Genomic DNA, 26,186 nt, shown 5'->3' with positions numbered 1-26,186 from the left:
TAATTATCAAGCATGTAAAAAAACTAGTACTAGTTAATATAAATCAATTGGTTCGATTTTAAGAGCCATTTTTAAATCAAATAAGAACTGGGACGAGGTGCGGAAAGCGGTGGTAAAAACTGGACGAACGAAGGAAAGCCATAGGGAAAGAAAGTGCAGTTTCAGGTCTCTCTTTTTCTTTTTTTTACTGATGGAACAAGAAACAAGATTCTGAAGCATGACTCGCTCAAGTGTCCTGTGCCATACAGGAAATGCTCTCACGAGCGCAGGAGTCATGAAAAAAAAGGTCTCTTAAACAGGGTCAATGACTGTACAAGGTACAAAAACTTTGCTATACCACAGATGTTTTTAAAAAGAAAAAAAAAAAAGAAAAAAAAAAAGAAACAGCGCTTTTTGATGCCTTATACCAGGATTTCTCAACTCCACTCCTGCTAACACTTTTACCTGGTGCTAACGTACATCAAGCTTCTTCTTCATCATTATCATCGTCAAGTGCTGATCAAGTGTAATGGATGTGCAGAGCTGTGACCTTCAGGACCAGAGCTGAGAATCTCTGAACTATGCCATATATTTATAACCATCACACACACTCAGACAAACAAACACACACACACACACACACACATACTGGTGTTGACCAAAGGCATGTTAGGGAGCTTACAAGGAAAATGAGTGAGGGCCTAGTCATTCGCAAACACACTTTTGAAGCAGAGCATCTCCCCGAAAGAAAAGAAAAACAAAAATCAGTCCTCCCCTGCGCTTAAATGATTATCAGGCCAGAACCACTGGAGAATCATCCCCTTCCCATCATCCTCAGTGTGATACAGGAACATTTACTCCCCATGATGATAGCAGTGTTAACCGAGTGCAGCACAAGCAGAGGACCGGTTTTTTATCTTTAACTCACACGCTGTTTGATCAAAGTGCCAAAATGTTCTATATTCCTCCCCTTGGCTGTACAGACAGCCTCTCTATCAGAGCAGGATGGGGTGTGTGAGAGCATTATGGAGGAAGCAGCAGTCTTTCCTCACGCAGCCAGATGAGGAGCAGGAAAAGGGCTGACATGAGCATCCTCCCAGAGGATCTGTCTGTCCTTTCCTGTCGCTCTTCGTGGCTTTTCCTTCACGTGCTTACAAATGAGAAAAAGGTCTCAGCTGCTCCAGTTGTACTTCCAATGATATTCTCTCCTCTAGCAAGTCCTGCAAAAGAAAAAAATGAATGATCGTGAGCAGTCAAGATGGCACCATGTCATACGCTGAAGGGTTTCTGAGGAACTTGATGTGGTGTCATTTGATTTTTCGTGAAAAAATCTGATCCTTGTGCTTTAGGTCAATTCAATTGTGAAACACGTGATTCTATTTAAACTGTCTCCTGCTGGACACAACATGCTGCCACTTCTGGGCCCCTGAGCAAGGCCCTTAACCATAAAGCTGCTCAGGTGTATGAATGAGATAAAAGTAAGCTTTTGATAAGGGAATGTGCCAAATGCCATAACACCTCTGTGCAGCTAGGGATCCATGAAGATACTAAGCAACTCAAGATCTTTGAGGATGGATTTGGATTGCAATTAATATCAACAGTCCACCACAACGGCTCAGAACCACAGGATCAGGAAATGAACGGACATTCGGTGTCACCCAGACGAGGATGTGTTCCCTTTTGAGTCTGGTATCTATCAAGTACCTGGGGGCTCTGACTCATACACACTAAGGGCAAAAGTATTGGGACACCTTACTATTTCAGCTGTATGTGGTTCTTTCCCAAACCGTTACCACAAAGGTGAAGGAACACAATTATACAGGAGGTACTTGCATGACATTTTCCATTCACTTGAACTACAAGACCCTGTTCCAGGATAAGCAATGCTCCTGTGCACAAAGCCAGCTCCACAAAGAGATGCTTTTCATGGATTGGGGTGGATCTCCTGCGACAGAGCTCCGACATCAACCCTATTGAATGGATGGATTTTTCACGCTGACCGCACCCCCAGGACTCCTCACCTCACCTCACCTACATCAGTACTTGTCTTTATCACCCTTGTGCCTGAACAAGCACAGATCTCGACAAGCACACTCCAAAATGAAGTTGAACATCTTCCCAGAAGATTGGAGTGAATTATAACAGCAAATTGGGACTAAATTGTGGAATGTGGTGGTCAGGTGTCCACAAACTTTTGGCAATCACTCTTCATAGGTTGGATAGTTTCCATTTTTTCATAAATAAAGGCAGCTTGACTTTTCTGTGCTCTGACTGCCCATTTCTGTTTCACTCAGACTGTTTAAAACAAACAAACAAAAAAAACACACACACCTTTAACTGCTGCTGTAATTCACTGTTGAGTCTGGCGAGAACCGTATTGGTCTCTTTGTTTCTTCTAATAGATGCTTGGATTGCCTTTTTATCCTTCCCAACAGACCTACATCAAACAGAAACGGTTAGAATAGCGATAAAATTTTTTTTTTTTTTAACTCGACTGACACGAATGTCTGGTGCGTACCGTTGTATAGAAGGCTGCGTGGCGAGAACAGTGGCAACGATATTAGATTTCTGAGGGTGCTCGTCCACTTCAGGTCTGAGCTCATCTTCTGATTTCAGCCTTCGCCTGACAGGTTTGGGAGGAGGAGCTAAAGGAGTGGATCCTTTAGCCTGTGAGAGAGAAAAAAAAAGGTTAAGGAAGAATGTATAATTAACACATTGATAGGATATGTGCTGGACCACACCTATAATCACAAGTCCCGCCTTTCTGAAATAGTGTTCGTACAGATCTGCTTTTACATTCAGATACATGAAGTGGCTTCAGGTTTGCTGTAACGTGTATGATTTATGAATTTGTTACTGCTGCATCACATCTAAAAGACATGAGAAACTACAAGAAAATGTGCACAAAAACAGGGAGAGAAGATATTTAAAATAAGCACAAGGTACAATGTGCTGTATATTCAACATATTATCAGTGTAAAAACAGTTATTTGCTCTCCTGACGCATATTGTCTTATATTTATAATTCTGTGTGTATAGGAAACATACAGAGTTCACAGTGGCTGCAGGTCGTTCCTCCGGTTGAGTTTCATTCTTCACTGATCGCAAAGCTGTGGCAGGGTCTGCACATTTCTCCACCTGCATGAAAATAGAAGCAGTTACTTCAGGCACTGAGGATCACACACACACACATGCTTGCTATTCTCAGTGGGAAGGCAGGGTGTCCTGATGTGCCCATACTGCCATTTTAACCGAAAACATTTTAACTATGATCTGCACACATTCTAATTTAATAGTAAGGAAGCAGAGAAATCAGGCCAGGATGATGAAATCTGCTGCTAGTCAGTGCTAAACAAAGGAATCACCAAACATCAGACTCTGGTTCTCCTGGACTAGAACTCATGACTCCCTGGTATAGTGCATTCTCTAATATGGACACTTATTGTACAGGTGATTTGGATTAATGTGTGGAGCCGCAATTTATATTTAAAAACTTACTGAGCGTTAAAAATGTGTTTATTTGCAGAGTGTGAAGCTTTCTATTATTTTTTTTGTCTATTCAGCATTGAAAGAAGAAGTGTCCAGTGCCAGTCCTTCTGTTCATGTGGGATTTGACATGTTTTCTGCTTTACATTGTTTATCTTCAACAAGCTGCACAGGCCAACCCAACAATCTAAAAGAAACTGGAGGCACTCTACATGGCTGCTCTGCAATAATCTGGATTTCCTCAATCATCAAATTATATTTTATCAGCTTAAAAGTCTAAATATATTTTAGCTCCTTTGCTTCCTTACCTGCACAGTGTCCTGCTGTTTGTCGCCTTCATCTGCAGGCTGCTCCACTGCAAATGCCTGGAACTGACTGAAATCTGCAAAATTGGGCTGTTCTGGTATCTGCTGGGGCGAAGTGCTGGAATGCACTGGAAGACCATCTCCATCTATCGTACGGTGCCCGTGTGGTACTGACGTCTGAGCGAAAAAACACACAAATATCTTAAACCAACTGACCAGCATACAAATCATTTAATCATTATTATCATCAATAAAAAAGCAACAAGACTTAAATGTTCTTTATGAACAGGCGAGGATGAGTTATGCACCAAAAGACAAGAAAGAAAGTTTTCACAAAATATTTTTTATCGACAACATGGCGAGAACATTGTCATAATCACCTAATCAAACCTAATTTGGATCGAAAATCTACTATCAAATTACAGACCCATTTCAAATTTTCTGTTTATGTCTAATATTTTAAAATAGATTGTGTCTGCCCAGTTCTGCTCCATTTTTTTTTTACAAGAAAACTATATCTTTGAAGAGCATCAGTCAGGTTACTGGACCCATCATAGCACAGAAACTACACTAGTTAAAATCACAAATTACCTGGTTTTATCTTCGTACCAAGGCTGCATCTCTCTGTTAGTTTTACTAGATCTTAGTGCTGCATTCGACCCTATAAATCATGACTTTCTCCTAGATCGCTTACAGAATTACATCGGCATTCAAGGGCAGGTGGTGTGTTGGTTTAAATCATACCTGACTAAACGTTACCATTTTGTAGATTTAAATAGAGAACTGTCCAGGCAAGTTAAAGTAAAATATGGGGTGCCACAAGGTTTAATTCTAGGACCCCTGCTTTTCACCACACACACGTTTCCCTTGGGAAATATTATTAGAAGGCATGGGATTAGCTTCCATTGTTATGCTGATGATACCTAGTGTCATCAAGAATTGTGTTAAAGAATTAAAAGACTGGATAACTTTCTATTATTAAATTGTGATAAGACAGACTTTGCTCATTGGCCGTAAAACCAGCACACAGATGCTTCAGCAATTCAACGGGCACTTAGATGTACTGCATTTAGATGTGCATTTTATGTACTGTAACTGCTAGTACAACAGTAAAAGACCTGGAAGTAATTTTAGACAGCAACTTGTCTTTTGAAAATTATATCACCTATATTACAAAAACAGCCTTCTCCCACCTTAGAAATATTGCTAAGCCAAGAAACATGTTGTCTATATGTGATGCAGAGAAGCTCGTCTATGCGTTTATGATCTCCAGACTGGACTTGTAATGGCGAGAAAATATGACCATATATCCCCTATCTTATCAACCCTACACTGGCTACCTGTTCAGTTTCAAATCGACTACATTGCTACTCACTAACAAGGCCCTAAATGGTTTGGCTCCCATGTATCTGTCCTTTCTGTCCTGTCTTTTATATCTCAAAACTCTGTACATGTAGTAGTTCCTGGAATGGCAAAGTCCAATAAAGGTGGTAGAGCATTCTCACATTTAGCTCCTAAACTTTGGAATTGACTTCCTGGGTGTTTGGGTCTCAGACACACTCTCCCAGTTTAAGTGCAGATTAAAGACGTATCTTTTTAACAAGGACTACCGTACAATCACATATAAAGTTCTTGTGCTCCAGTACATCTGATCAAACGCACATTATTAACTCGTGCTTGTTAATATTATGAACAGCAGCTATGCTAATTTCTCTCCTGAGGTTGCGCCAGCTCCAGTTGTGCCCCACCTCATGAAGATTATGGACCTTCAAAGAGTAGATGCCAACCCCGCAATCATCGCAAACCATCTAGAGATGTACCGGAGCATTTGTATCCCATGTAGACTTTGGACATTGAACCTCTTTGAATAATTAAAGGCTCTGACATGGAGGAGTTTGTTTTGGACCGTCGATGATCTCAGATGTTGAGCTATTTTATCCTTGTAACATTACTCATAATCACACACACTCTGGTGCTAATGGTATTTCTCACTCTCCAGGGTTTTGTATTGTTTGTATGATTTGTAAATCAAGATACTCTTGATATCACAAATGAGGATTAGTTCCCCTTTTGAGTCTGGTTCCTCTCAAGGTTTCATCCGCATACCATTTAAAATAGTTTTTCCATGCCACAGTCGGCCCAGATTAATACGCGTAATTCACTTCAATTCCTATGTAAAGATGCTTTGAGACAATGTTCACTGCGAAACATGCTACAGAAATAAACTTGAGCAAGAATGGCTCACATTATAAATCTGTAATGTGTTAATTTGTAAAAGATGAATGCCTCTTTTAAATAGTACCTGTGTAGCCAGTGGCCTAGGAGGAACAGCAGGTGGAAAAGCCACCACTCCTGCCTGCTGCTGAGCCCCTGCAGAAATGAAAACGTTATTTTCAGTTTATTGTTCGTTATAAACACAGGCAAACTGGCTGCCCTTGGTAACAGGGTACGAGAGTGATGTGTACCTGCAGTGACTGTGGCAAAGGTCCTGGTCATATCTAAAGAGGAAGAGCGTGAGTGTGAAGCATGAGGGCGGGGAGGGGGAGGGGGTGGAGCCACAGCTTTCAGACCTTCAGGGGATGTCCCAGAGTGAGACCTGCAACACACACACAACACTGTTCAAAACAAGCACAACACACACACACTTGGTCAGAAAAGTAGAATAAAAACTTTCTTCCGATTTCAGCTCAATTTCATCAGCTGTGCTGTTCGATATTTCATTTGCATAAAAAGGTAGGTGTTCTGCATATAGTGAGACAAACGCAAATTTTGCCCAAAGCCCTAAAGTGCAAAGCAACAAACAATCAGGCTCTAAATTCATGACAAAACATATGCACCAAACCCAAATGTCTTGGACCTAATGGCCTCTTAAAGTGTGAAATAAATGTCATGAACCTGCACATTTTTATGAACATATTCCAATGAATTAAATATTAGACATATTATTCAAGTATAGACAATAGTATTGTAGACCCCTAAAATATTAAGGACACAATGGACCACCTTGCACTACTTCACTGACAACTACTGTGAGAATCAATGCTGTAAGGGATATGGAAAAGTTCTCACATCACCAATCTGGCATTATGGAAAGATGAAGTTTGTATGGAAGATATGATGAGTTGCAGTACCTCTGTCTGGTTACAGCACTTGAAATGGGCTCTTGATCAGATGTATATGAATCAGAGCTGCTATAGCCGTCACCTGCACGACAGTTGCGATATTTAGGGTTTGGCTGAAAATGCTTACACTCCAAAACAAAACAAAACAAAACCAAAGCTACGATGGCATTAAATAACTTACCTACAGAACCGCCAGAGAATTTAATCGCTGCAAGCTTTTTCTCTTCGGAGAGTTCGGGAGGCTTGGTGATTAATGGACTTGTTGGATGTGCGTGATCTGTAGAATCAAGATGGGGACACACAATAGGATAAGTTGTCAATAGGATGGAAATGTCTCCGCAATCCAGGACAGCAGTGTCTAAATTTGCCTAAAGACAGATTTTACAGCTGAAAAGTTAGTGCATTTCTGTATGCTGAGCTTAGATGGAGGATCCGTGGCTCCTGTGTCATGCTTGAGCCAACATTCTGCACTGGATCTGCTCAACTCTGATGGCCATTTCATTTTCTAATTAAGGAGAGTGCTTGCGTTCGTCTTTTCTTTTTATTCAGATAATCCTTACTTGACAAGTGACTGCTGATTGATGAATTCAAAGGGCTGGAAAGTAAAATGAGGTCATATCGCCAAACTGTTAACCCAATACATTCTTACAGGTTTCCGGATTTAATTTGAATGAAATGAGACTTTAAATCCTTATAAACTGCATATTTACATGGAAACCTGTTCCTGGGATTCTTTTAATGCATTTGACCTCCAAAACCTGTGTGTGCTGTCCTCACTAGCTAGTAGCTTTACACTACATTTAAAAAAAAAAAAAAATATCTACGGACAAGTTCTGCTTCAGCAAATCATTTTCCCTCTTATCTAGGGAAGTTTTGTTTAATATCCATACCAATGATATTTTTGACAACTTTATATTGATCTAGTAAGACAAATCTGCATTTGGTTACATATACACTGAAAAGGCATAACTTTAATATTTAATAATAACTATTATTATTATGACCACCTGCCTAATATTGTGTTAATCCCCACTTTTGCTGCCAAAACAGTCCAGACCCATTATGCATTAACAGCATGAACTTCTTCAGCAATTTGAGCTACAGGAGTTTTGATGGATCAGACCACACGGACCAGCCTTTGCTCCCCACATGCATCAATGAGACTCAGCCGCCCATGACCCCGTCACCGGTTCACCACTGTTCCTTCCTTGGAGCACTTATGATAGATACTGACCACAGCAGACAAGAGCTTTTGTGGCAGAACATCCCACAAGAGCTGCAGTTTTGAAAATGCTCTGACCCAATTGTCTAGACATCACAATTTGAACCTTGTCAAATTCACTCAAATCTTTACGCTTGCCCATTTTTCCCGCTTCTAAAATCAACTTTGAGGACAAAATGTTGGTTATGATGTCATAATATTATGCCTGGTTGGTGCATATTTACTATTACGATTTATTTTTTGAAAAACCAAGCCAAAAGATCAGTATAAATCTGGATATCATCAAAGTCAAATGTTATTATAAATCCGACAGAGTCTGAATTTGGGAGTTAATTTCTATTTATAATTACTGCGCGGTTTCAACAGAGAAGTGAAATCATAAAGAGTGACTGGTCTCCGATTCACCTTGCAAACATTAATAAAATATATAGAGAAAAAAAAACAAAGCTCATATTACAAACTGCTCATTATGAACAAACTCTGATGCACAAAACAAAATGTTTGCTGTTTCACTGTCAATAGAAAGACCTCTCTTTCTACCCCAAAATTTTGCTACATTCATTTTCTATAAGAGCACATTCCAAATATTTTATTCCTTATTAGCTTTCATTTTTTTAAATGTACAAAAAAAAAAAAATGGAAGTTGTATGTCAAACATTTGGGAGAACACTTACTTCCTGTAAACACTTGTACACTCATGAGATGAAAAGGATTTATATTTTGTGCCTGATGTGAGGCCATAATTACAACTATGTGCAAGTAACCCTCCATTCTGCATTTATAAAATAAATAAAATATAAATATAAAATTAGCTGAACAAATTGTAACAAAAAGAGTGATAAAATAAAGCAGAAATAATACATTAACAAAAGGTTTTTCCATTAAAAAATAAAGAACATGTTCCTTTCGGCACTTTCAGCTGCCTCTTGTGCACTAAAGTCATTTTAAACGATCATGAATTTGACACCAGCACACGTACAGAGAAACAAAACAAAACAAAGAAAGTTCTTTACCACTTCCAGTTCTCTTCAACTCCATCTCCTGCATGTGTATCTTGCTAGGCGTCATACGGATGGGTACAGGATGCACAATGGCCGTATCCTGTAAAATATTCATGCGTTATTCGCTACTGCAGTGTTAAATATCTTCCGTTGCTCCTCATGGAATGCAAAAAGCCTTTACACACCCATAAGCTCAAATGTACAGCAAAAAAAAATAAAAAATAATACAATAAATAAATAAAAAACAGGCGGTAAAACAAGCGGAACTGACAAAAAACTAATCGAGCTAGGCGATATTAATTCTGTGATCATTCTTTTTTTTTTTTTTTTGTGTGTGGTTCAGATTCTGACTCATTGTATTACCCTGGGTTATTTTTTTGCATAAGAGGAATATGGATGCTCACACATTGCAGATGAATTTCAGTTTCCTGAATTGCTGGCTGACAAATCATTTATTTAATAACAACATATTTGACTGTGCTAAAGTTAGAGCTAAAGTGGGGACAATTTTGTTCCATGAGTGACAGTTACAGACGAAAAAAATCTGCTGCAAAGTAAGAACCATGTCTTTTAAGGAAATTACACATTTAAGCTGAATTATATCTATTACTTTCTTAAAAAAAAAAAAAAAGGCAGCATCTGTAAAAAATTAATATTTATAAATATAATGATAATTAAATAATAGTTATCGCCTAGCTACTTTTGTATCATAATTGCACTGCTTTTCAGAACCGTGTAATGTAACAATACCCTAACAGTAGTCGGTGAGCAAATCAATTATTTGTTGGCTTAGCATGCAAAACTAAATAAATAAAACACAATTATTGTATTGCCACAGCTGGAGATGAATTAGAAATGAAAACGTGCATTTTTTTCTTTATCAAGACAGAATCCGAAGGGTTATTGAAAAAAAAAAAAAAAAAAAAAAAAAATCATTATTCATGAAAGAGCACTAGGTGATTGACTTACAGGGTCAGCTGGTGCAATGTTAGAATCAAATTGGGTCAGAGTTTGTGAGCTTGAGGAGCGTTCGCTAAAAGTCTCCCACTGCTGGAGAGACAGAGCAGAGACATGGAGACATGTCAGCATGGTGCACACGCCGGACTCGTGTCCAGCTGAACACAACAGCACCAGTGAGCCTGCAGTAGAACTACGGCTTCCACTCTCCCAACACAATAAATCAACAGAGAATAAGAGAGATAATGTGCAACACCAACACAACACCCGCAACCATAATATCGATGTACTGGCATAAATAGCTTTACTGCCAATAGAAAACAATATGGTCACTCACAGTTTTACTGAACAAAGCAGAAACAGCTGCCTATACTTTATCAGATCACGAACAATAAGTGACACAATGATCAAAACCCACCTACTGGACAAAGACTGAAACACTTTAGTCTTAATGTAAATGTTAAATAAACTAATGTAGACCATCTGCCAAGACATGTTTTGGTCGATTTTTTCTTTCTTTAGTATTGGCCTATATGGCTCATGGTATTTTTAGAAACAGTTGTATAAATTGAGTCCTAGACCAGGTTTATTTAAAGAGCAGATGCGAACATTAGATGCACAGTCATAATGCTAAACTGAAGGCTGGAAGTGTGTGTGCCTTTTAGGGGTAAAATATATATGTATTAATGCTGAACCCTTTTAACATCTCTTTTTTTTTTATTATTAACGCAGTTTATTATTATTATTAACATTTATGAACGACAGTTTATAAAAACAATACATTTTGTTTTTATAAAAAAATTTATAAAAAAAAAAGGACTAAATCTAATTAATGCAATATACTTATTATATTGATTACATTGATTTATTAATTAAATAGGCACAAATAAAATGTATTAAATAAAAGGTCAAATTTTAGGAAAAACTGTCGAGTTAATGCAGAGACAGGTGTAAATAATGTCTTTAATTAGGATATAGAGAATTAAAATGGAAACACTTTCCTATCTCTAGACTTTATTTGTCTTAAAGCACGGTGATAAATGTACGTCTTGTCTAACATGAAAAACATGCCGTAGCTGATCGACTACATTTAAGATAAAGTTCATTATTCAATAAAACAGCTGTAGCAAATGTACATCACATGTAATTTTCCATTTATTATAGTCTATGACAGGTGAGAAAATTCAGGCCAAACCTCATTGCTCTGGTTGAGTTCAGGCCAGGTCTGATTTAAGGAAGGCATAGAGGGGGATTTATTAGGTGTCACCTCCACTGGGGAACCAGCAAAGCCCACTTCAGAAGCAGGCTCTGAAACTCCTAAAACACACAAGCACTGTATACATCAATAGCAATGCCTTGTCTGATGTACTTTTATCATTCAGCATAATGATCCTAGATTCTGCAATATGACTTCATATATCATTTCAGTTACACATTTCTTGGATTTCCCTTCTGTTCTTCATACCTCCTGAGTCATCCAAGTCAATAAGCTTAGGCATCAAGCTCTCTGGAAGCTTCTCAGGAAGGTCATAGCCGTTCTTTCGGGCAACCACGAGATGAAACGCTGCACAGAACTCGTCCAGGGTCAGTGCACCATCTTTATCAAAGTCTGATAACTCCCTGCATGGAAAAAAAAATATCAATGTCTGAATATGGAGTCCATTTTTTAAATGAACATTTTACACCAAAACCATCTATGTTTTGTGGTCTCCCCCCCGGAAATTGACTTCCTCTTAAAACCATGACTCAGGCAGTGAAGTTTGAGAAATGCCCTAAACACACAGCAACATTATATTTTCACAGAAATGGCTGAAATGTTGTTCCTCTGAGAATTAAACTACCGTAATTTCCAGAATATAAAGCGCACCCATATATAAGCCGCACCCACTGAATTTGACAAAGATTTTTATTTTAAACATCTATAAGCCGCTACTGTCTACATTGAAACTAATGAACTTTACACAGGCTTTGACGAAAGACACGTGTCTGTTACACGGTGTAACGGGTGAAATATGTTGCGCTTCCTTTAGGAGCATAGCGGTATTTTGGGAATAGCCTGCTGCCGCATTTTTCCGCTATTACTGCATGTGTGCACGGTCGAGGAATATGTCCTTATTATTTTCTGATGCTCATTTCTAAGTTTCTTTGACTAACCCGTTACGCTGTTGCCAAGAAAAATAAAAAAGCACGAGTTTTGGAAACCTGTCTGTGCTTATATGATTTCTGTTGCAACTGGAGTTAGCGAGCTCTCCCTTCACCCAGACTCAACGTGCTACAACGGCTTGTATCTAAACAGTAGCCTACCAAGAAAGTCATTGTTCACTGTCTTCCTCCTTCCTTTCACAACTATTTCTCTCGGGAGTTTATCTTTTGGCATCGTTGTATGTTTAAAAATCACCACCGATGGAAGTTTTTTCTCCCGAAGTCGTGCAGCTCAGAACACAGGTGAGGTGCGTTTTTTCGTTTCTGTTCGGAAATTTTATTGGTCTAATGTTACGGGGTTCAGTTTTTTGGCTTGAAGTTCGTGAAACCGGGAAAAACCCAGGAAAAATCCATAAATTAGCTCCTTTGTTGTTTAAGCTGCGGGGTTCAAAAGGTGGGGAAAAAGTAGCGGCTTATAGTCCGGAAAATACGGTACCAATAAAACATTCAGCCACATTAAACGGTGTATATATTTGGCTCATTACTTCATTTTAATGAGCGTATAATAATGTTCTTTCTTTGACAAATACAATACTACTTATTATAATATTCGAGAGCGCTGAACATCATGGGAATTAATGCCTTGAAGCTCGCTCATTAAACTGAAGTGAATAAAATCTCCATCAGAAAATTGTAAAAACATTACTAAAATGTAACAAAATATCACTTATGTACTGTAAAATGCACAAAAAAAATCGCAATTGCAAAGATCTCAGACATATACTGAAATATTCCACATGAACAAGTGTTTCTACACATAAACCATGACTAGAGCTGAAAAAGTGTTAAACTGCTGTAATTTTGTGTCCATGCATTATAATTCAGTGTAATTTGGCTTTAGAGGAGCACAAAGCTGGATGTGGACTACAGCAGAATACAGATTTAATCATTATTACAGGATTAATAGCGTTTGGAAAAAATCTCCTGTGACTCCATGCGAGTTCATACCCTACGCAATTTCTACATTATTCTTCTAAAGTAGTCGACAAATCGAAAAAAAGAGAGGAAGATAGAAAGAAAACTCTTCAATAAAAAAAAAAAAAAGGTATGCCCAGCATTTTTATCTTGGCAGTGTATATTTGGTTTTTTTTGAGCAGGCTTAACCAAGGTCACCCAAGACTAACACAAACACACTAATCTCAGTAAAGCAGCTTACCAAATGTGAGACAATTCTAAAATAGGCAGCTTCGACTTCGTGAAAAACTCCTTTGCAGCAGAACCTGGAAAAGAAAAAGAAAAATCAGTTTATCACAAAGGAAAAAAGAACGCAAGTCAAATCATACATAAGACAGACAGAAGTGTCAAACTTACCAGGGATAAAACCGGTCAGATCCGGTTGTATAGTTTTGAACTGATTAATGTAATACTGTCTTTGCTCATCTGTTATTTTCCAGGGGTCGTCATAACCACTGGCCTGTCTTTGGATCTCGTTTGTAGTCGCAGCAGATGCCACTGTTCGTACTGTTGTGCTCTCCTACGGTACACAATGGCAGATGTCACAGCATTTAGGCTTCAAACAGCAAAAGAAATAATTAAAACATGGCAGTGCCTTTAAAGAAATCGGTCTTGGAACTTGCTCCATTATACAGCTGAATGTTTAGAAATACATGATTCTAACATTAATACTTTTTTCTTTACATGTAGTTTGTACATCTTTACTGCTGCAATAACCACCACTCTTCTATGAAGGCTTTCCACAAAATTTTGATACGAGCATTAATAAAATCAAAACACTGACGATAGAAAAAGTGGCCTGGTATGTGGTCAGCGTTCCAGCTCATCCCATAGGAGTTCAGTAGGATTGAGGTCAGGCTTCTGAGCAGGAGACTAGAGCTCCTCCAACGCAACCTCAGGAAACTGTCTTTGTAGAGCTCATTTTATGCAAAAGGTGGTAGTGACATTCGAAAGAAGTGTCCACAAACTTTTGACCAGATGTTTATGAGCTTAACTACTGTATAAATAAGTCTGCCTGTATTTATGAAAAATGTGATTTTTTTTTTTTTTTTTACTGATGTATTACTGGTTATTACATGGCTCATTACATGGCTCCAGTAAAAAAAAAAAAGGTGAAATCTTTAAATCTCTTGTTAAACAAAAACTTGTGGAACAAGGCAAAGAAGACAAAATACGCTACAGATAAAAGCCCCAGTGTTCCGATAACGGGAAATACATTTACAAGAGGTCTGACTCCAACGACAAGGGCAAAGATAGGAACTGTTTTACATGTAAACATTTTCGGCTCCAGTGGATACTTGCTTTGTTTGCTGCAGGCATTAGTAAATGAGGTCTACTGTGTGTGGGCTCGACAAACATTAAACCAGGCCAACGCGATGGAAGACGCTTTATAAACAGAAGCTTTATAATGAGAATACATAAGCTTTTGCAAACAAAGAAGCTATTGAGACGAGGCACAGGTTGAAAGGCACAGTACCTGAGCAGAAGAGGGATGCATTGCTGGAAGTGTGCTGGAGGGAGGAGTGTCTGTAAAACTGACCCAGTTTTCCTGAACGGGCGGAGGAGAGTGAGCAGACCACATCCCATCACCTGCTACTGGACCTTTATTAGTGAACAGTGTTGGGAGAGGGCATGGGATGAGGCGTTAGACACTTATTGTTCTTAATGGTATTTTATCCGCTTATGCACTTCACATGTCTGTCACAAAAAAGTTGACTGGATTTTCTCATTAAGAGATTACGAGATTTTTACAAGTACACAAAGACAATTATATTTTTCCAAACTTGTATTTGCTTACAATATTGTAGTTTTTCCCTTTAGATTGCATTAACTTTTTTTTTTATAATATTGCAAGTTTACAGCAATATTTTTTTTTTTAATAAAGGGGGTCATTAATCCTGAAGGAAAATGAATAAATCTATTACAGATACCAGGTTAATCTCCCTGACCAACATACACAACGTGTACTTGAAAAACAAAAAGAGTGCAACAGGAAAGAAGTGTTCGAAGTCAAGTGAAGGTTTGTTCATAATAAATAAATAAATAAACGTCATTTATGACAGCAAATAAAGTAAAGTGCGTCAAAGCGGGTGAAAGATTGTGCGTTTAAAACGCTCTTACTGTACACGAGGTGAAGGAACACGATCGATTTATTAACATTAGTAGAAGGCGAAATATAAAATAAATTATTTCGGATTATTGCTGTTTTTAACATCATGTAACTGGACAAAATGTTTAATACTGTGTAGAGTTCACAAAGCTCACAAGAGGAAGTGACTGCATGTTATAATTTAAATATATTCCTCTTTTCATAAATCAGCCCACATCATAAACCCTTTCTAAAACAGACGACAGTTAAATAATTAAATTAATTTATTAACTTATCATTGAGTTATTTTAACTGATTCTGTTAAGCGGTGGATTTCAATTCCTGATGCCGACGTACCTGATTGTGCTTCTCTGAACGGTGTCCACACGGCTCCTGCCACCGCCGCCTGTCGGTCCACGGTGCCGCCGCTGGGTTGGCGCTTGTGCTTCCTCCATGCGGGAGGTGAGGTGGGTGGAGACTGGTGAGGAGACACTACAGGAGACGTGGTGTCTGGCTGCAGTCAGAAAATACAAAATATTCCTTTTTACATTTACCTCCATGCTTTCCAATAGGGGCGTCACCTCACGTTGTGACGACGTCCTAAATCTTTATTTAAAAATGTTAAACAAGGGATTTACATTAAACAAATTATTAATACTTTCAGGAAACATTTACAGTCTCCCCAAACTCGATTTTGTGCATGGACATGAATGAATCCATCCATCCATCCATCCATCCATCAGCTTGCCTATTTGAGGTTAAGATGTCTGATTGACTACATTTGGAGTAAGAGGACATGTTATTTGTATAGCCTGCTTGAAAACAGATAAAACACAGCTTTACAGAAATCTGGGTGTAGATTTTTAATTAACAAATAACAGGGGAAAAAATACTGAGACAGAAAGATAAAGAGGAACCGTACGCAAAAAGGAAACTAATGCTCTGACAGCAGAGAGTGAGCTTATAAATCTTTTTACATTACAGGAAATCTACACTATATATAAATAAAATAGTGGGACACCTGACAAAAGATTCATATGTGCTTTTTAAAACATTCCACTCAATTTTTAGTCCCTATTTGCTGTTATAATAACCACCACTCTTCTGTGAAGGTTTCATTAGAGTGTGCTTGTGGAGATGTGTGTGCATTCAACAATAAGGACATCAGAATATCAGGTTCTGATGGGTTGAGGTCAGAGCTCTATAGCAGGCCAGACAAGATCTTCCACTCCAAACCATATAAAGCAGATGGAGCTGGGACATTATCATGCTGGAACAGGTTTGGGTCTCCGAGCTCAAGTGAAGGGAACATTTTATTCATTTGTGTGCCTCCAACTTTGCGGTAACAGTTTGGGGAAGAACCACACAAGGATGAAAAAGTCAGCTGTCCCAATACTTTTGTCAGCACAGGGTATGTACGTATAATCTGATTAATTCCTAAAGAAACAGTTACTGTAAATACTCGATAAAAAAAATAGACACACTCGATTCAGGCAGCAGAAGCAAGGCTGGAAGTATGTGCTGAAAGAAAGTCTAGACACGTCTGCTTTTAAAATTTTTTAATTCCTTTACATTAATCCATAAACCAAAGCTGAAATTATAAAATCATTTCAAATAAAAGTGAACGAGTGCAGTACACTGACCTGGGGTTCGACAGGGGGTGCACATGGCTGGATCACTTCGTGAGTTGACACTTTTTTGGCCGGGACACGACCTGGGGGTCTGGGGATCACGCTGAAGTATGGCCCTTGGTTCTCTGTTTCCGGGTACACGGCTGCATGCCTGGCCTCCTGTTCGTTCTTAGCCACCACAAAGCGTGGGAGGGGCAAATCTTTCACTGCAAAGATAAACACACACATTACACATAACCAAAAAAAATAAATAGTGTCAGTGCTTTAATAAATTGACGATCGGGTCTTTTGTGCAAACAGGATTCAGACGTATGCTACAGATAAAACTCCAGGATGTTGCATAACTTTCCAGAGTTTCTTTTTTTAGGGTTTTCCCAAATACATCATTTGCTGAGCTTATATAGTGAGTGTTTGGTCTGTATGGGTCAATGGTCAGTGTCAGGCTTTGAACAAAAAACTCTGGCTTGAGGAGCCCAATAACGGCATTCGTTAACAACACATTTTATATATATATATATATATATATATATATATATATATATATATATATATATATATATATATAAAAGCATGCTACAACTCTGCACAAGCAAAAACATTGATGCAGCAGAACAAAATGTTCTTTCAAACTTCATCGCTGCTTTATGGCCTTTTTACTGCAATTTCCTGTTGATTCGTTTTCTATTCTCTTACACTCTATTCTATAGACCTAAAAGGGATGCCCTTATTTCCTGCTCTTTTTATTTATTTTTTTAAATCGCTATCCACTTTTTTTTATTCATTATTCATCTACGAAACCAGTCATTTCCTGATCTCTAATACAGGAGCTTTCAGACTGGTAACAGAAAACACCATGCTCACACAGCCTTCAGGGTTGTTTAGAGTTTAGTGTTTGACGTGGGATAAATCCTTACTAGGAATTGAATCCAAGCGCCATTTTAGTTTGATTTCAGCATGTGTAGAATAAATCTGCCATCCACAATAATAACGTATTTTTTTTTTCTTCACACACGTGCCATTTAATACGTGCGTTTGCTTACCGCTGTTCAGGCTCTCGACGCGAAGCGGCAGTCCAGACTGGGCTATTGCGATAAGTTTCAGCGCGATGTAGAACTGACTCCTACCGAAGTGGCCGAGACGAGTCGCGCCGCACAGTTCGGTAATCTGAAACAGTAAGAAGTGGTCAGAGATGCTGCTGCAATACTTCAGCAATTACCAAAGTACAGACCATGACTAAGCACATCAGTAAGGGTACAGTGTAAACGCGAGAGTGTAAACGCAACTCTGCCGATCTGCGAAAGCTCGGTGTAAAGGTTTGCACCGCAGACAGTCACACCCCTCTGCATACAGGCTTGTGTACGACTTTGGCAAGCGTTCTCAATCAGCGTGCTGGATCCTTAACGCTGAAACGATGAGGGTGCGAAACGTCTCATCTGATGACTCATCACAAAATTGGTTTTTGGCTTGAAGTGTTGCACCATTATGCAAGGCAAAGCCACAGTGTGTGTGTGTGTGTGTGTGTGTGTGTGTGTGTGTGTGTGTGGCCTTGATTTGATTTCCGAGAAATCGGTGGCATAAATATTGTCTCAACATCGAGCAATGTTTTATCAAAAACAACGAGTCATGATATTTAAATGTATGCGAGCATTAAGTAGTTTGCCAGAAAATGTGCGAACGGCCACAGCGATGCACGAAGTACTTTTGTAGGTCACATTTTTTATCTACTTCATCCATCAATAGTGAAGAAACAAACCATTTTGACTTCCTGTTGATGCACATTGTGTGTATGTGTTTGCAGCCTATCAAGCATCCTCGTGAAGAGCATGATGACAATAGCAAGCAATGACACGTGAGGAAATTATCATACTGATCTAACCAACTTTACTGGTTCACGCAGCAAAGCCAAAATTACAATCAATATTCAATGTTTGTCTGCGCAGAAACTGCGATATTTGATATATGCTCATGGTCAACGTTATGTCAACTCAAAGTTTTATAACTTAAGCCTAAATTAACGCTGCTTCATACTGATTCGACTGTGTTCATCTAAGAAACACGACGTTGTTGTCAGCAGATCGACACACAACAGCTCTGTATATCAGCTGATATCGAAGCAATTTAAGAACATATCATAAACATGATGGAGACTCGAATTAAATGTTTTCTCGAACAAAATTATCCTCCAAGGTTTGGTTTTGGACTTGGGCAGCTCTCAGTGTGGAAATGATTTGGATATAACAAATATTAGGGAGATTTCTACGATTAAATATTCCAAGCTATTCGGTGAGCGAACATCCATTGGATATGACATCACAACTTCCGAAAACAAAAAGTTAAATCAGAGTTAAATCTTAAAAAAAAAAAAAAATCTTTCTATTGACCACATAATTCTACATTTACTTTAGTGTTTACATTCTAAATAAGTGTAATAATACTGCTGTAATGTGGCAGTAACACGCCTAATATACACAACAAGACCACTAACAGACACGGGCAAATATTTATAGAAACTTGCACAATTTGCAAAAAAAATTGAAATTATCCACATAAGTACAAATTATTTTATAATATAGAACATACACTAAATGGACAATTAATGTGTGGCCTTATCAAAAACTGTTGCTCTCAAACATCTCGAATAAATGTGTGCAGTAATATTACAATTTCCCTTCACTGGTACGAAGAGGCTCTGACCTTCACCAGCATGACAACGTTCCTGACCTTGGTGAGGACACCGTTTTTCCAAATTTGGTGTAAATAAAACCAGTATACTGCACCTGCTCTCAACCCCAGAAAAGACCTTCAGAAGCACCTGCACCCGAGCACTCATGACCAAACATCAGTTCCTGAGCTCAGGAACGTTCAATGTGTATGAATAAACACAATCCCCTGCAGATGTGCTCCAAAGTCTAGTTGAAAAACTTCTCAGGCAAAATGAAAAGTGAGGAATGATGATGGTCAGGTTTCACACACTTTTAATTATATAGTGTACAATGAAGTTGTATGTACCAGAATAATGTACAATAACCAAAGGATTTTTCAAACTAGTGTTCATAATCGAGAAAGGAAGGATTTAGGAAAGGTGCCTTAAAGAAACGACAAGAAATTTTATATTCCGCATTTCTTCCCCCTTAAAGTACAAAAATTGTGCCGAACTGTGACTGAGGTGCGTACCGACCAGTGAATTTTGTGTACCTTTACTATACCACTATACACTAGTAATCTGATGTGCACGTTGTGTTTGGTTATGTGTGGGACACCCCTAGTCTGGGGAAAAAGTCTAATACATAATACAGCTTCAAAAATCGTTGATCGTAAATCACAGTGCATCAAGAGGTTTTGTTAAAGTATCGAGATATTACCTTTTCGCCGTATGGCCTTTCCTTTTAACGTGTAGTGTTCAAAAGTAATGGCACACGCACACACGTGAGCAGGCTAGCTGTGGGACTAACGGTGCAAGGAAACACACCATCTATCAGTCAGGATTTGGATCCAGTTTTGGTTAGGGCATACAGGAATCACAAAATGGAAAAATTCTGATAAGGGAGTGTGTGTGTGTGTGTGTGTGTGTGTTGAGGTATAGCTGATTAGCTCAAATACATGATTCAGTTCCTAAACATATCATTAAAAAGTCTGTGATTTTAACCTAAAATATATTAAGAGGTTTGGTTAAAGTATCACGATATTAACCCTACCCTATTAACAGGTCGTGTTCAAAAGTAATGGCACACACACACACACACACACACACACACACCCTCTATCAGAAAGTGAAAGGTGAAAAGATCAGTTTGGAGATGAGGACCTAATGCGCGTGTGTGTGTGTGTGTGTGTGTGTGTGTGTGTGTGTGTGTGTGTGTGTGTGTGTGTGCGCGTGTATTGAAGTGCAGCTGCACATCTTAAATCCACACTTTAGTTGCTACACATAATATTAAAAGGATTTAAACCCAAAACCGTCGAAACCATCATAACCTAAAATGTATCACGGTTCGATATGATACGTCTGCCATATCGCCCAGCCTATTAACAGGTCGTGTTCAAAAGTATTGGCACACACACAAGGGAACACACCCTCTCAGTGAGGCTTTGGTTCCAGCTTTGGCTGGTGTATTCATAAAACACGAAATCGAAGATCTAGATGATTAGAGGGCACCAATGAAGGTGAAAAGACCTGTTTGGAGATGAAGACCATAAAGAATGTGTGTATGTGTGTTGAGGCGCAGCTGCGTAGCTGATCCCCCCGCTCCAGCTAAATGTGTTACCTGCAGCACCACGTCGCTGGAGAGCTGGGCCGCCCGGAACAACTCGAGCACCTTGCCGTTGGAGGCCACTTTCTTCGTGTTGTCCACGTCGCAGTAGACGAACAGATCCGAGTAGAATTTCTGCTCCGCGTCGCTCAGAGTCAAACTCTCCATTGTGGCATACAGGCTAAGTCGACAATGCTAGCGCTGTCTTAGCTGGCTAGGCAGGAAAATAACAATACCTATACCACCACTACCTTCTTCCACAAGACTGCTAGTGCCAACCTTAGTACCAAATCCTTTATCTAACACCCCCTTCTTATTGCCCCGCACACCGGGGGTATTAAATAAATAATCAAGTCCAAACGTTTCACACCGGTGCTGCTGCAGCTGCCGCTCACTGCTCGAGCTCCAGCGTTAGCTTCTTTGCTAACGCAGGTTAAAGTTGCGAATAAGGGGTTAGCTAGGCTGTGCGAGCTCCTAGCCAAAGGCGTGATTGACCTCGAGACACGAGACGAATCTCTCTGCGCCTTCGGTGGGTGAAAAAATCCGCAGGAGGTGTGCGCCGGAGGAAAGTTTTCGGGCACCTCAGACTCCCTCTCTCGGCCAGACAGACGGCGCCGCCATTCCTGCTCCCGTGACGTCAGCGGCCGGGCTCAAGCCGAAAGACCCGGATGTTCAATGCAACATAGACCCGAGTGTCACTTCAATAGACGTTCGCAGTGGTACAGGTGGTTATTTTGGAGCTTTTTTTGGTGGGGGGGGGTTTCTATTTCCTTTTAGTCTAATACTATTTGGCATTATTAAAATGATATGCCCAAAAAAAGCTGAATACTGTTATAAAGGCTGAGCTTTGTGCAAAGAGCTTCATGATGCTCCAGTACAAAAACTGAACTTCCTTCTTCCCTGTGCTATAGTTTAATAAACATTGTTTATATTCTGTTCATTTAAGTAGTCATGTATTTTAATAAAATAGTGCATTTCAACCCTACACTTAAGAATATGTATTTTATCTATTTATAATTGTATCTATTTATAAATTTACCCTATACAATGCATTGTAACTTTGTATTACAAACATAGAGTTTACAGAATAGTTTTGCATATTTATATATGTATATATTTATAGATTATATTATATATAATATATCATAGATTATAGCACAAATTTCGCAATACCTTGGGGAGAAAGCAGCCTAAAATTTGAAATTGGGGGTTATATAGTCATATTTTCTCGACCTTGTGAGAATTTGAGTATTATGCAGTTTGTGTTACCAGGAGCTGAGAGAAACATTGAGCCATTCCATTTCTTCACTCGGCACCATGTCAGGATGGCCGAGCGGTCTAAGGCGCTGCGTTCAGGTCGCAGTCTCCCCTGGAGGCGTGGGTTCGAATCCCACTTCTGACAGAACCGAGATATTTTCTTCTTCATGACCAAAAATATATCCCAGAAAATACCCCATAATCGCCTATACAAAACTGCTGTATATTAAAAACACTAAAGAAGGAGTAAAAGTCATTTTGATTTGCTGTAAGATATAAATAAATAACAAATCAACTTAAAAGTCGAGTGTTGAACAGGTTTGCATTCATAGTCTAAGAGTGAACTTTAACACTGACTGAACTATAATGATTAATAAGAAGATTACATTCATAATTATTATGATAATTGTAACACAACTGTGTGTTACCTAACTGTACAACCTGAACTCAACACACACTCATTTCCTCTCTAAATCCTCTCCCTTATCACTTCTGCAGTAGTTGCCCTCTTCACCACCACCGAGCCCCTGTCTGACCTCTTCCCTGAATCTCACACTACAGTCTTCCTCCTTCAGTTTCCACCATCTTATTCTTCTTTCAGTCCTCACTCTCCTTCTCTTCTTCTTCACCTCCAAAGCCATCCTACAGACCACCATCCGATGCTGTCCCGCTACACTGTCCCTGCCAACACCTTACAGTCTCCAATCTCCTTTATGTTGCATCTCCTACATAGAATATAGTCCACCTGTGTGCACCTTCCTCCACTCTTATACGTCACCCTATGATCCTCCTCCTTCTTAACGTACATATTCACCACTGCCATTTCCATCCTTATAGCAAAATCTACCATGATCTGCCCTGCTTTTCCCTTTTTTTGGGAAGGGTTTCTATTTCTTTTTAGTCTAATATCATTTGGCATTATTAAAATGATATGCCCAAAAGCTGGATACTGTTATAAAGGGTGGGCTTTGTGCAAAAAGCTTTGTGATGCTCCAGTACAATAACTGAACTTCCTTCTTTCCTGTGCAATAGTTTAAAGAACTTTGTCTATATTTTGTTCTTTTAAGTAGTCATGTATTTTAATAAAATTGTGCAATATAGCCCTAAAATTGTATTTATATAATATGTATCTTATCTATTTTAAAGACTACTGACTAGTAGTCATACACTTCAATGAAAATGAAAATATTATACATTTACCCTATACAATGCATTGTAACGTTGCATTACAAACATTTTACAGATTTTACAGAATAGTTTTTCATATTGATACAATATGAAATGCAAGATTTAAATGCCAGATTGCATTTAACTTTGAAAATAGCCTTTATATATATATATATATATATATATATATATATATATATATATATATATATATATATATATATATATATATATGATGTAGGAAACCTGAGATCAGTTTTCACCAGCTTTATTTTTAACTTGTTTAATGCATTTGAGAATCTTCTGCTCATCTCTGTTGCACTACGTGTATATAAACATCTGACGCTAAACGTGCCTTTAAGATTTGCACGTCAGAAGCGTTATGTACATTTCATGAATGCATTAACTGTATTTGATTTTGTCAAAAACTTAAAGAATTACTTACAATTCTGTTAAACATGGCACCTCATGGCAAAGAGTCTGAGGATTTGAGAATTAGACCTAGTGATCTCCACAAAGATAGCCGAGGCTATAAGAAGATCAGTAACACCCTGAAATTGAGTTACAGTACAGTGGCCAGTGGTTATTTTTAGAGGACAAAAAACCTATACTGCTCTACAAGCTGCACATTGACTACTCTAAAATATATCCAAGATTCATTTGTATTGTCCCTTGAGAAGATACACTACAATAGTTGTTAAAATGATGGAACCAAGAGCTACTGAGCAACTCATAAAATACCTCAACAATTGCATCCATCATAGATCCAACACCAGCTTCTCCATGCCAGAGCCTTTAAACACTCAAATACGTCCAATGTCCAAACTCTACATGAAGTGGGTTTCAAATGGCGCTGGTTTGTCTCTAAATGGTTTGGGATGTTTGCGGGGTCGGCATCTACTTCTTTAAAGGTCCACAATCTTTATAAGGTGGGACGTGACTGGGGCTGGAGCAACCTCAGAATGCCTCAGGATGGTTAAAGAGAGAATCAGTGGAGAGGAATTAGCGTAGCTGCTGTTCATAATATTAACAAGCTCAAGTTAATAATGTGCATGTGATCAGATATTCTGAAGCACAAGGTTAGGATATGTGACGTGTGTTATGTGAATCTTTGCTGAAAAGATACGTCTTTAATCTGCACTTAAACTGGGAAAGTGTGTCTAAACCCCGAACACTGTCAGAAAGACTATTCCACAGTTTAGGAGCTAAATGTGAGAATGTTCTCCCAACTTTAGTGGACTTTGCTATTCTAGGAATTACTAGAAGTCCAGAGTTTTGAGATCTCAAGGAGCGTGACGGATTGTGGTGTGGTGGTAAAAGACTGGAGAGATACATGGGAGCTAAACCAATTAGTGTTTTGTGAGTAAGTAGCAGTAGTTTGTAGTTGATTCGAAACTAAACATGTAGCCAGTGTAGGGATGATAAGATTGGGGATATATGGTCATATTTTCTCGACCTTGAGACAAACTGTCCTTTGACACAGCACCATGTCAGGATGGCCGAGCGGTCTAAGGCGCTGCGTTCAGGTCGCAGTCTCCCCTGGAGGCGTGGGTTCGAATCCCACTTCTGACAGATCCGAGCTCTTTTCTTCTTTATGACCAAAAGTGAATCCCAGAAAATACCCCATAATCGCCTATACAAAACTGCTGTATATTAAAAACAGTTAAGAAATAATAAAATTAATTCAGATTTACTTCTAGATATAAATAAATAACAGAGTTTACAGAAGTTTTTTATATTGATACACTATGAAATGCCAGATTTAAATGCCAGATTGAATGCTGAAATTTGAAATAGGGACAAATCGTGCATATCAGGGATCTGGCAACCATGCTAAAAGTGAAGCTGGTTTTACAGTCTATGATATACACGTATTTTATTTCATAAACCTCATTGAAAGTGAAAAACGTCACATCCCTGCACTGAAAAACATTACTTGTTGCAATTTATGATAAAAGTTTGTAACCATAAACTCTGATCATATTCTTTCACAATACTAGCTTTACAGTTTAAGTTATAAAACCTGGACATAAAAACACTAAATAATCCATATATATATATATATGTAAAATAGAAGTACTCTTTAACTGTACTGTGTGACTTATTAAGCTGTGACATTCAGTCAGGATGGCCGAGCGGTCTAAGTCGCTGCGTTCAGGTCGCAGTCTCCCCTGGAGGCGTGGGTTCGAATCCCATTTCTGACAGATTATTTTATATACAGCAGTTTCAGTTTACAAAACTTGCCTTTTTCTCCACTCTTAAAAAGGTTAAAAGGATCCATTGAATGGTTACTTAATTAAATATATATATATATATATATATATATATATATATATATATATATATAATTAATAATACACTTTAAATAACAAAAATGCTAACTTAAAAAAATAAACGTAAACAAACAGTGTTATATTCCATGTTTTTCCACTTATGTGACCATGCAGAATATTCAGTGAATTATTATTTTTTTTACTGGACTGTGGAGAAAAAAATGACGTTTTGTTATCTGAAACTTTTGCACCTGGAACTTTTGAGATTCGAACCCACGCCTCCAGGGGAGACTG

The 26,186-nt window shown here is 38.6% G+C and overlaps 1 protein-coding gene across 3 annotated transcripts; it reads right to left on the bottom strand.

Moving 5' to 3' along the window:
• Nucleotides 1–172: 172 nt before the first annotated feature.
• reps1 (RALBP1 associated Eps domain containing 1) lies at nucleotides 173–21,868 on the bottom strand. Of its 3 annotated transcripts, none has more exons than XM_083562494.1 (20): nucleotides 21,211–21,868; nucleotides 17,989–18,112; nucleotides 16,961–17,154; nucleotides 15,675–15,831; nucleotides 14,706–14,830; nucleotides 13,586–13,748; nucleotides 13,431–13,494; nucleotides 11,538–11,692; nucleotides 11,268–11,389; nucleotides 10,085–10,165; nucleotides 9,128–9,215; nucleotides 7,074–7,169; nucleotides 6,902–6,974; nucleotides 6,236–6,366; nucleotides 6,073–6,140; nucleotides 3,774–3,947; nucleotides 3,028–3,117; nucleotides 2,498–2,646; nucleotides 2,311–2,416; nucleotides 173–1,199 (listed from the first exon to the last, which is right to left on the bottom strand). In XM_083562494.1, exons 1-20 carry the CDS (start codon nucleotides 21,361–21,363, stop codon nucleotides 1,131–1,133), a joined length of 2,382 nt encoding a protein of 793 aa, XP_083418620.1. In that variant the 5' UTR covers nucleotides 21,364–21,868; the 3' UTR covers nucleotides 173–1,130. The 3 variants fall into 3 exon arrangements, with proteins under 3 accessions (XP_083418620.1, XP_083418621.1, XP_083418622.1); XM_083562495.1 differs by having other exon boundaries at nucleotides 10,085–10,162; XM_083562496.1 differs by lacking the exon at nucleotides 10,085–10,165.
• Nucleotides 21,869–26,186: the final 4,318 nt, after the last annotated feature.

The sequence above is a fragment of the Silurus aristotelis genome (assembly GCF_946808225.1).
Source record: "Silurus aristotelis genome assembly, chromosome: 15".
Lineage (NCBI taxonomy): Eukaryota > Metazoa > Chordata > Actinopteri > Siluriformes > Siluridae > Silurus > Silurus aristotelis.
Note: the sequence above shows the minus strand (reverse complement) of the source record. Positions and strands in the feature narration are given on the sequence as shown.

Excerpts from the sequence above, each read along its gene's own strand:
- reps1 (XM_083562494.1), bottom strand. The coding sequence starts at position 21,363 with ATGGAGAGTTTGACTCTGAGCGACGCGGAGCAGAAATTCTACTCGGAT. Across the intron at positions 14,831-15,674 it reads GTTCAGAGAAGCACAATCAG|GTCCAGTAGCAGGTGATGGG; the intron begins GTACGTCGGCAT and ends TCACTAATAAAG. Across the intron at positions 11,693-13,430 it reads TTAGAATTGTCTCACATTTG|GGAGTTATCAGACTTTGATA; the intron begins GTAAGCTGCTTT and ends TTTTCCATGCAG.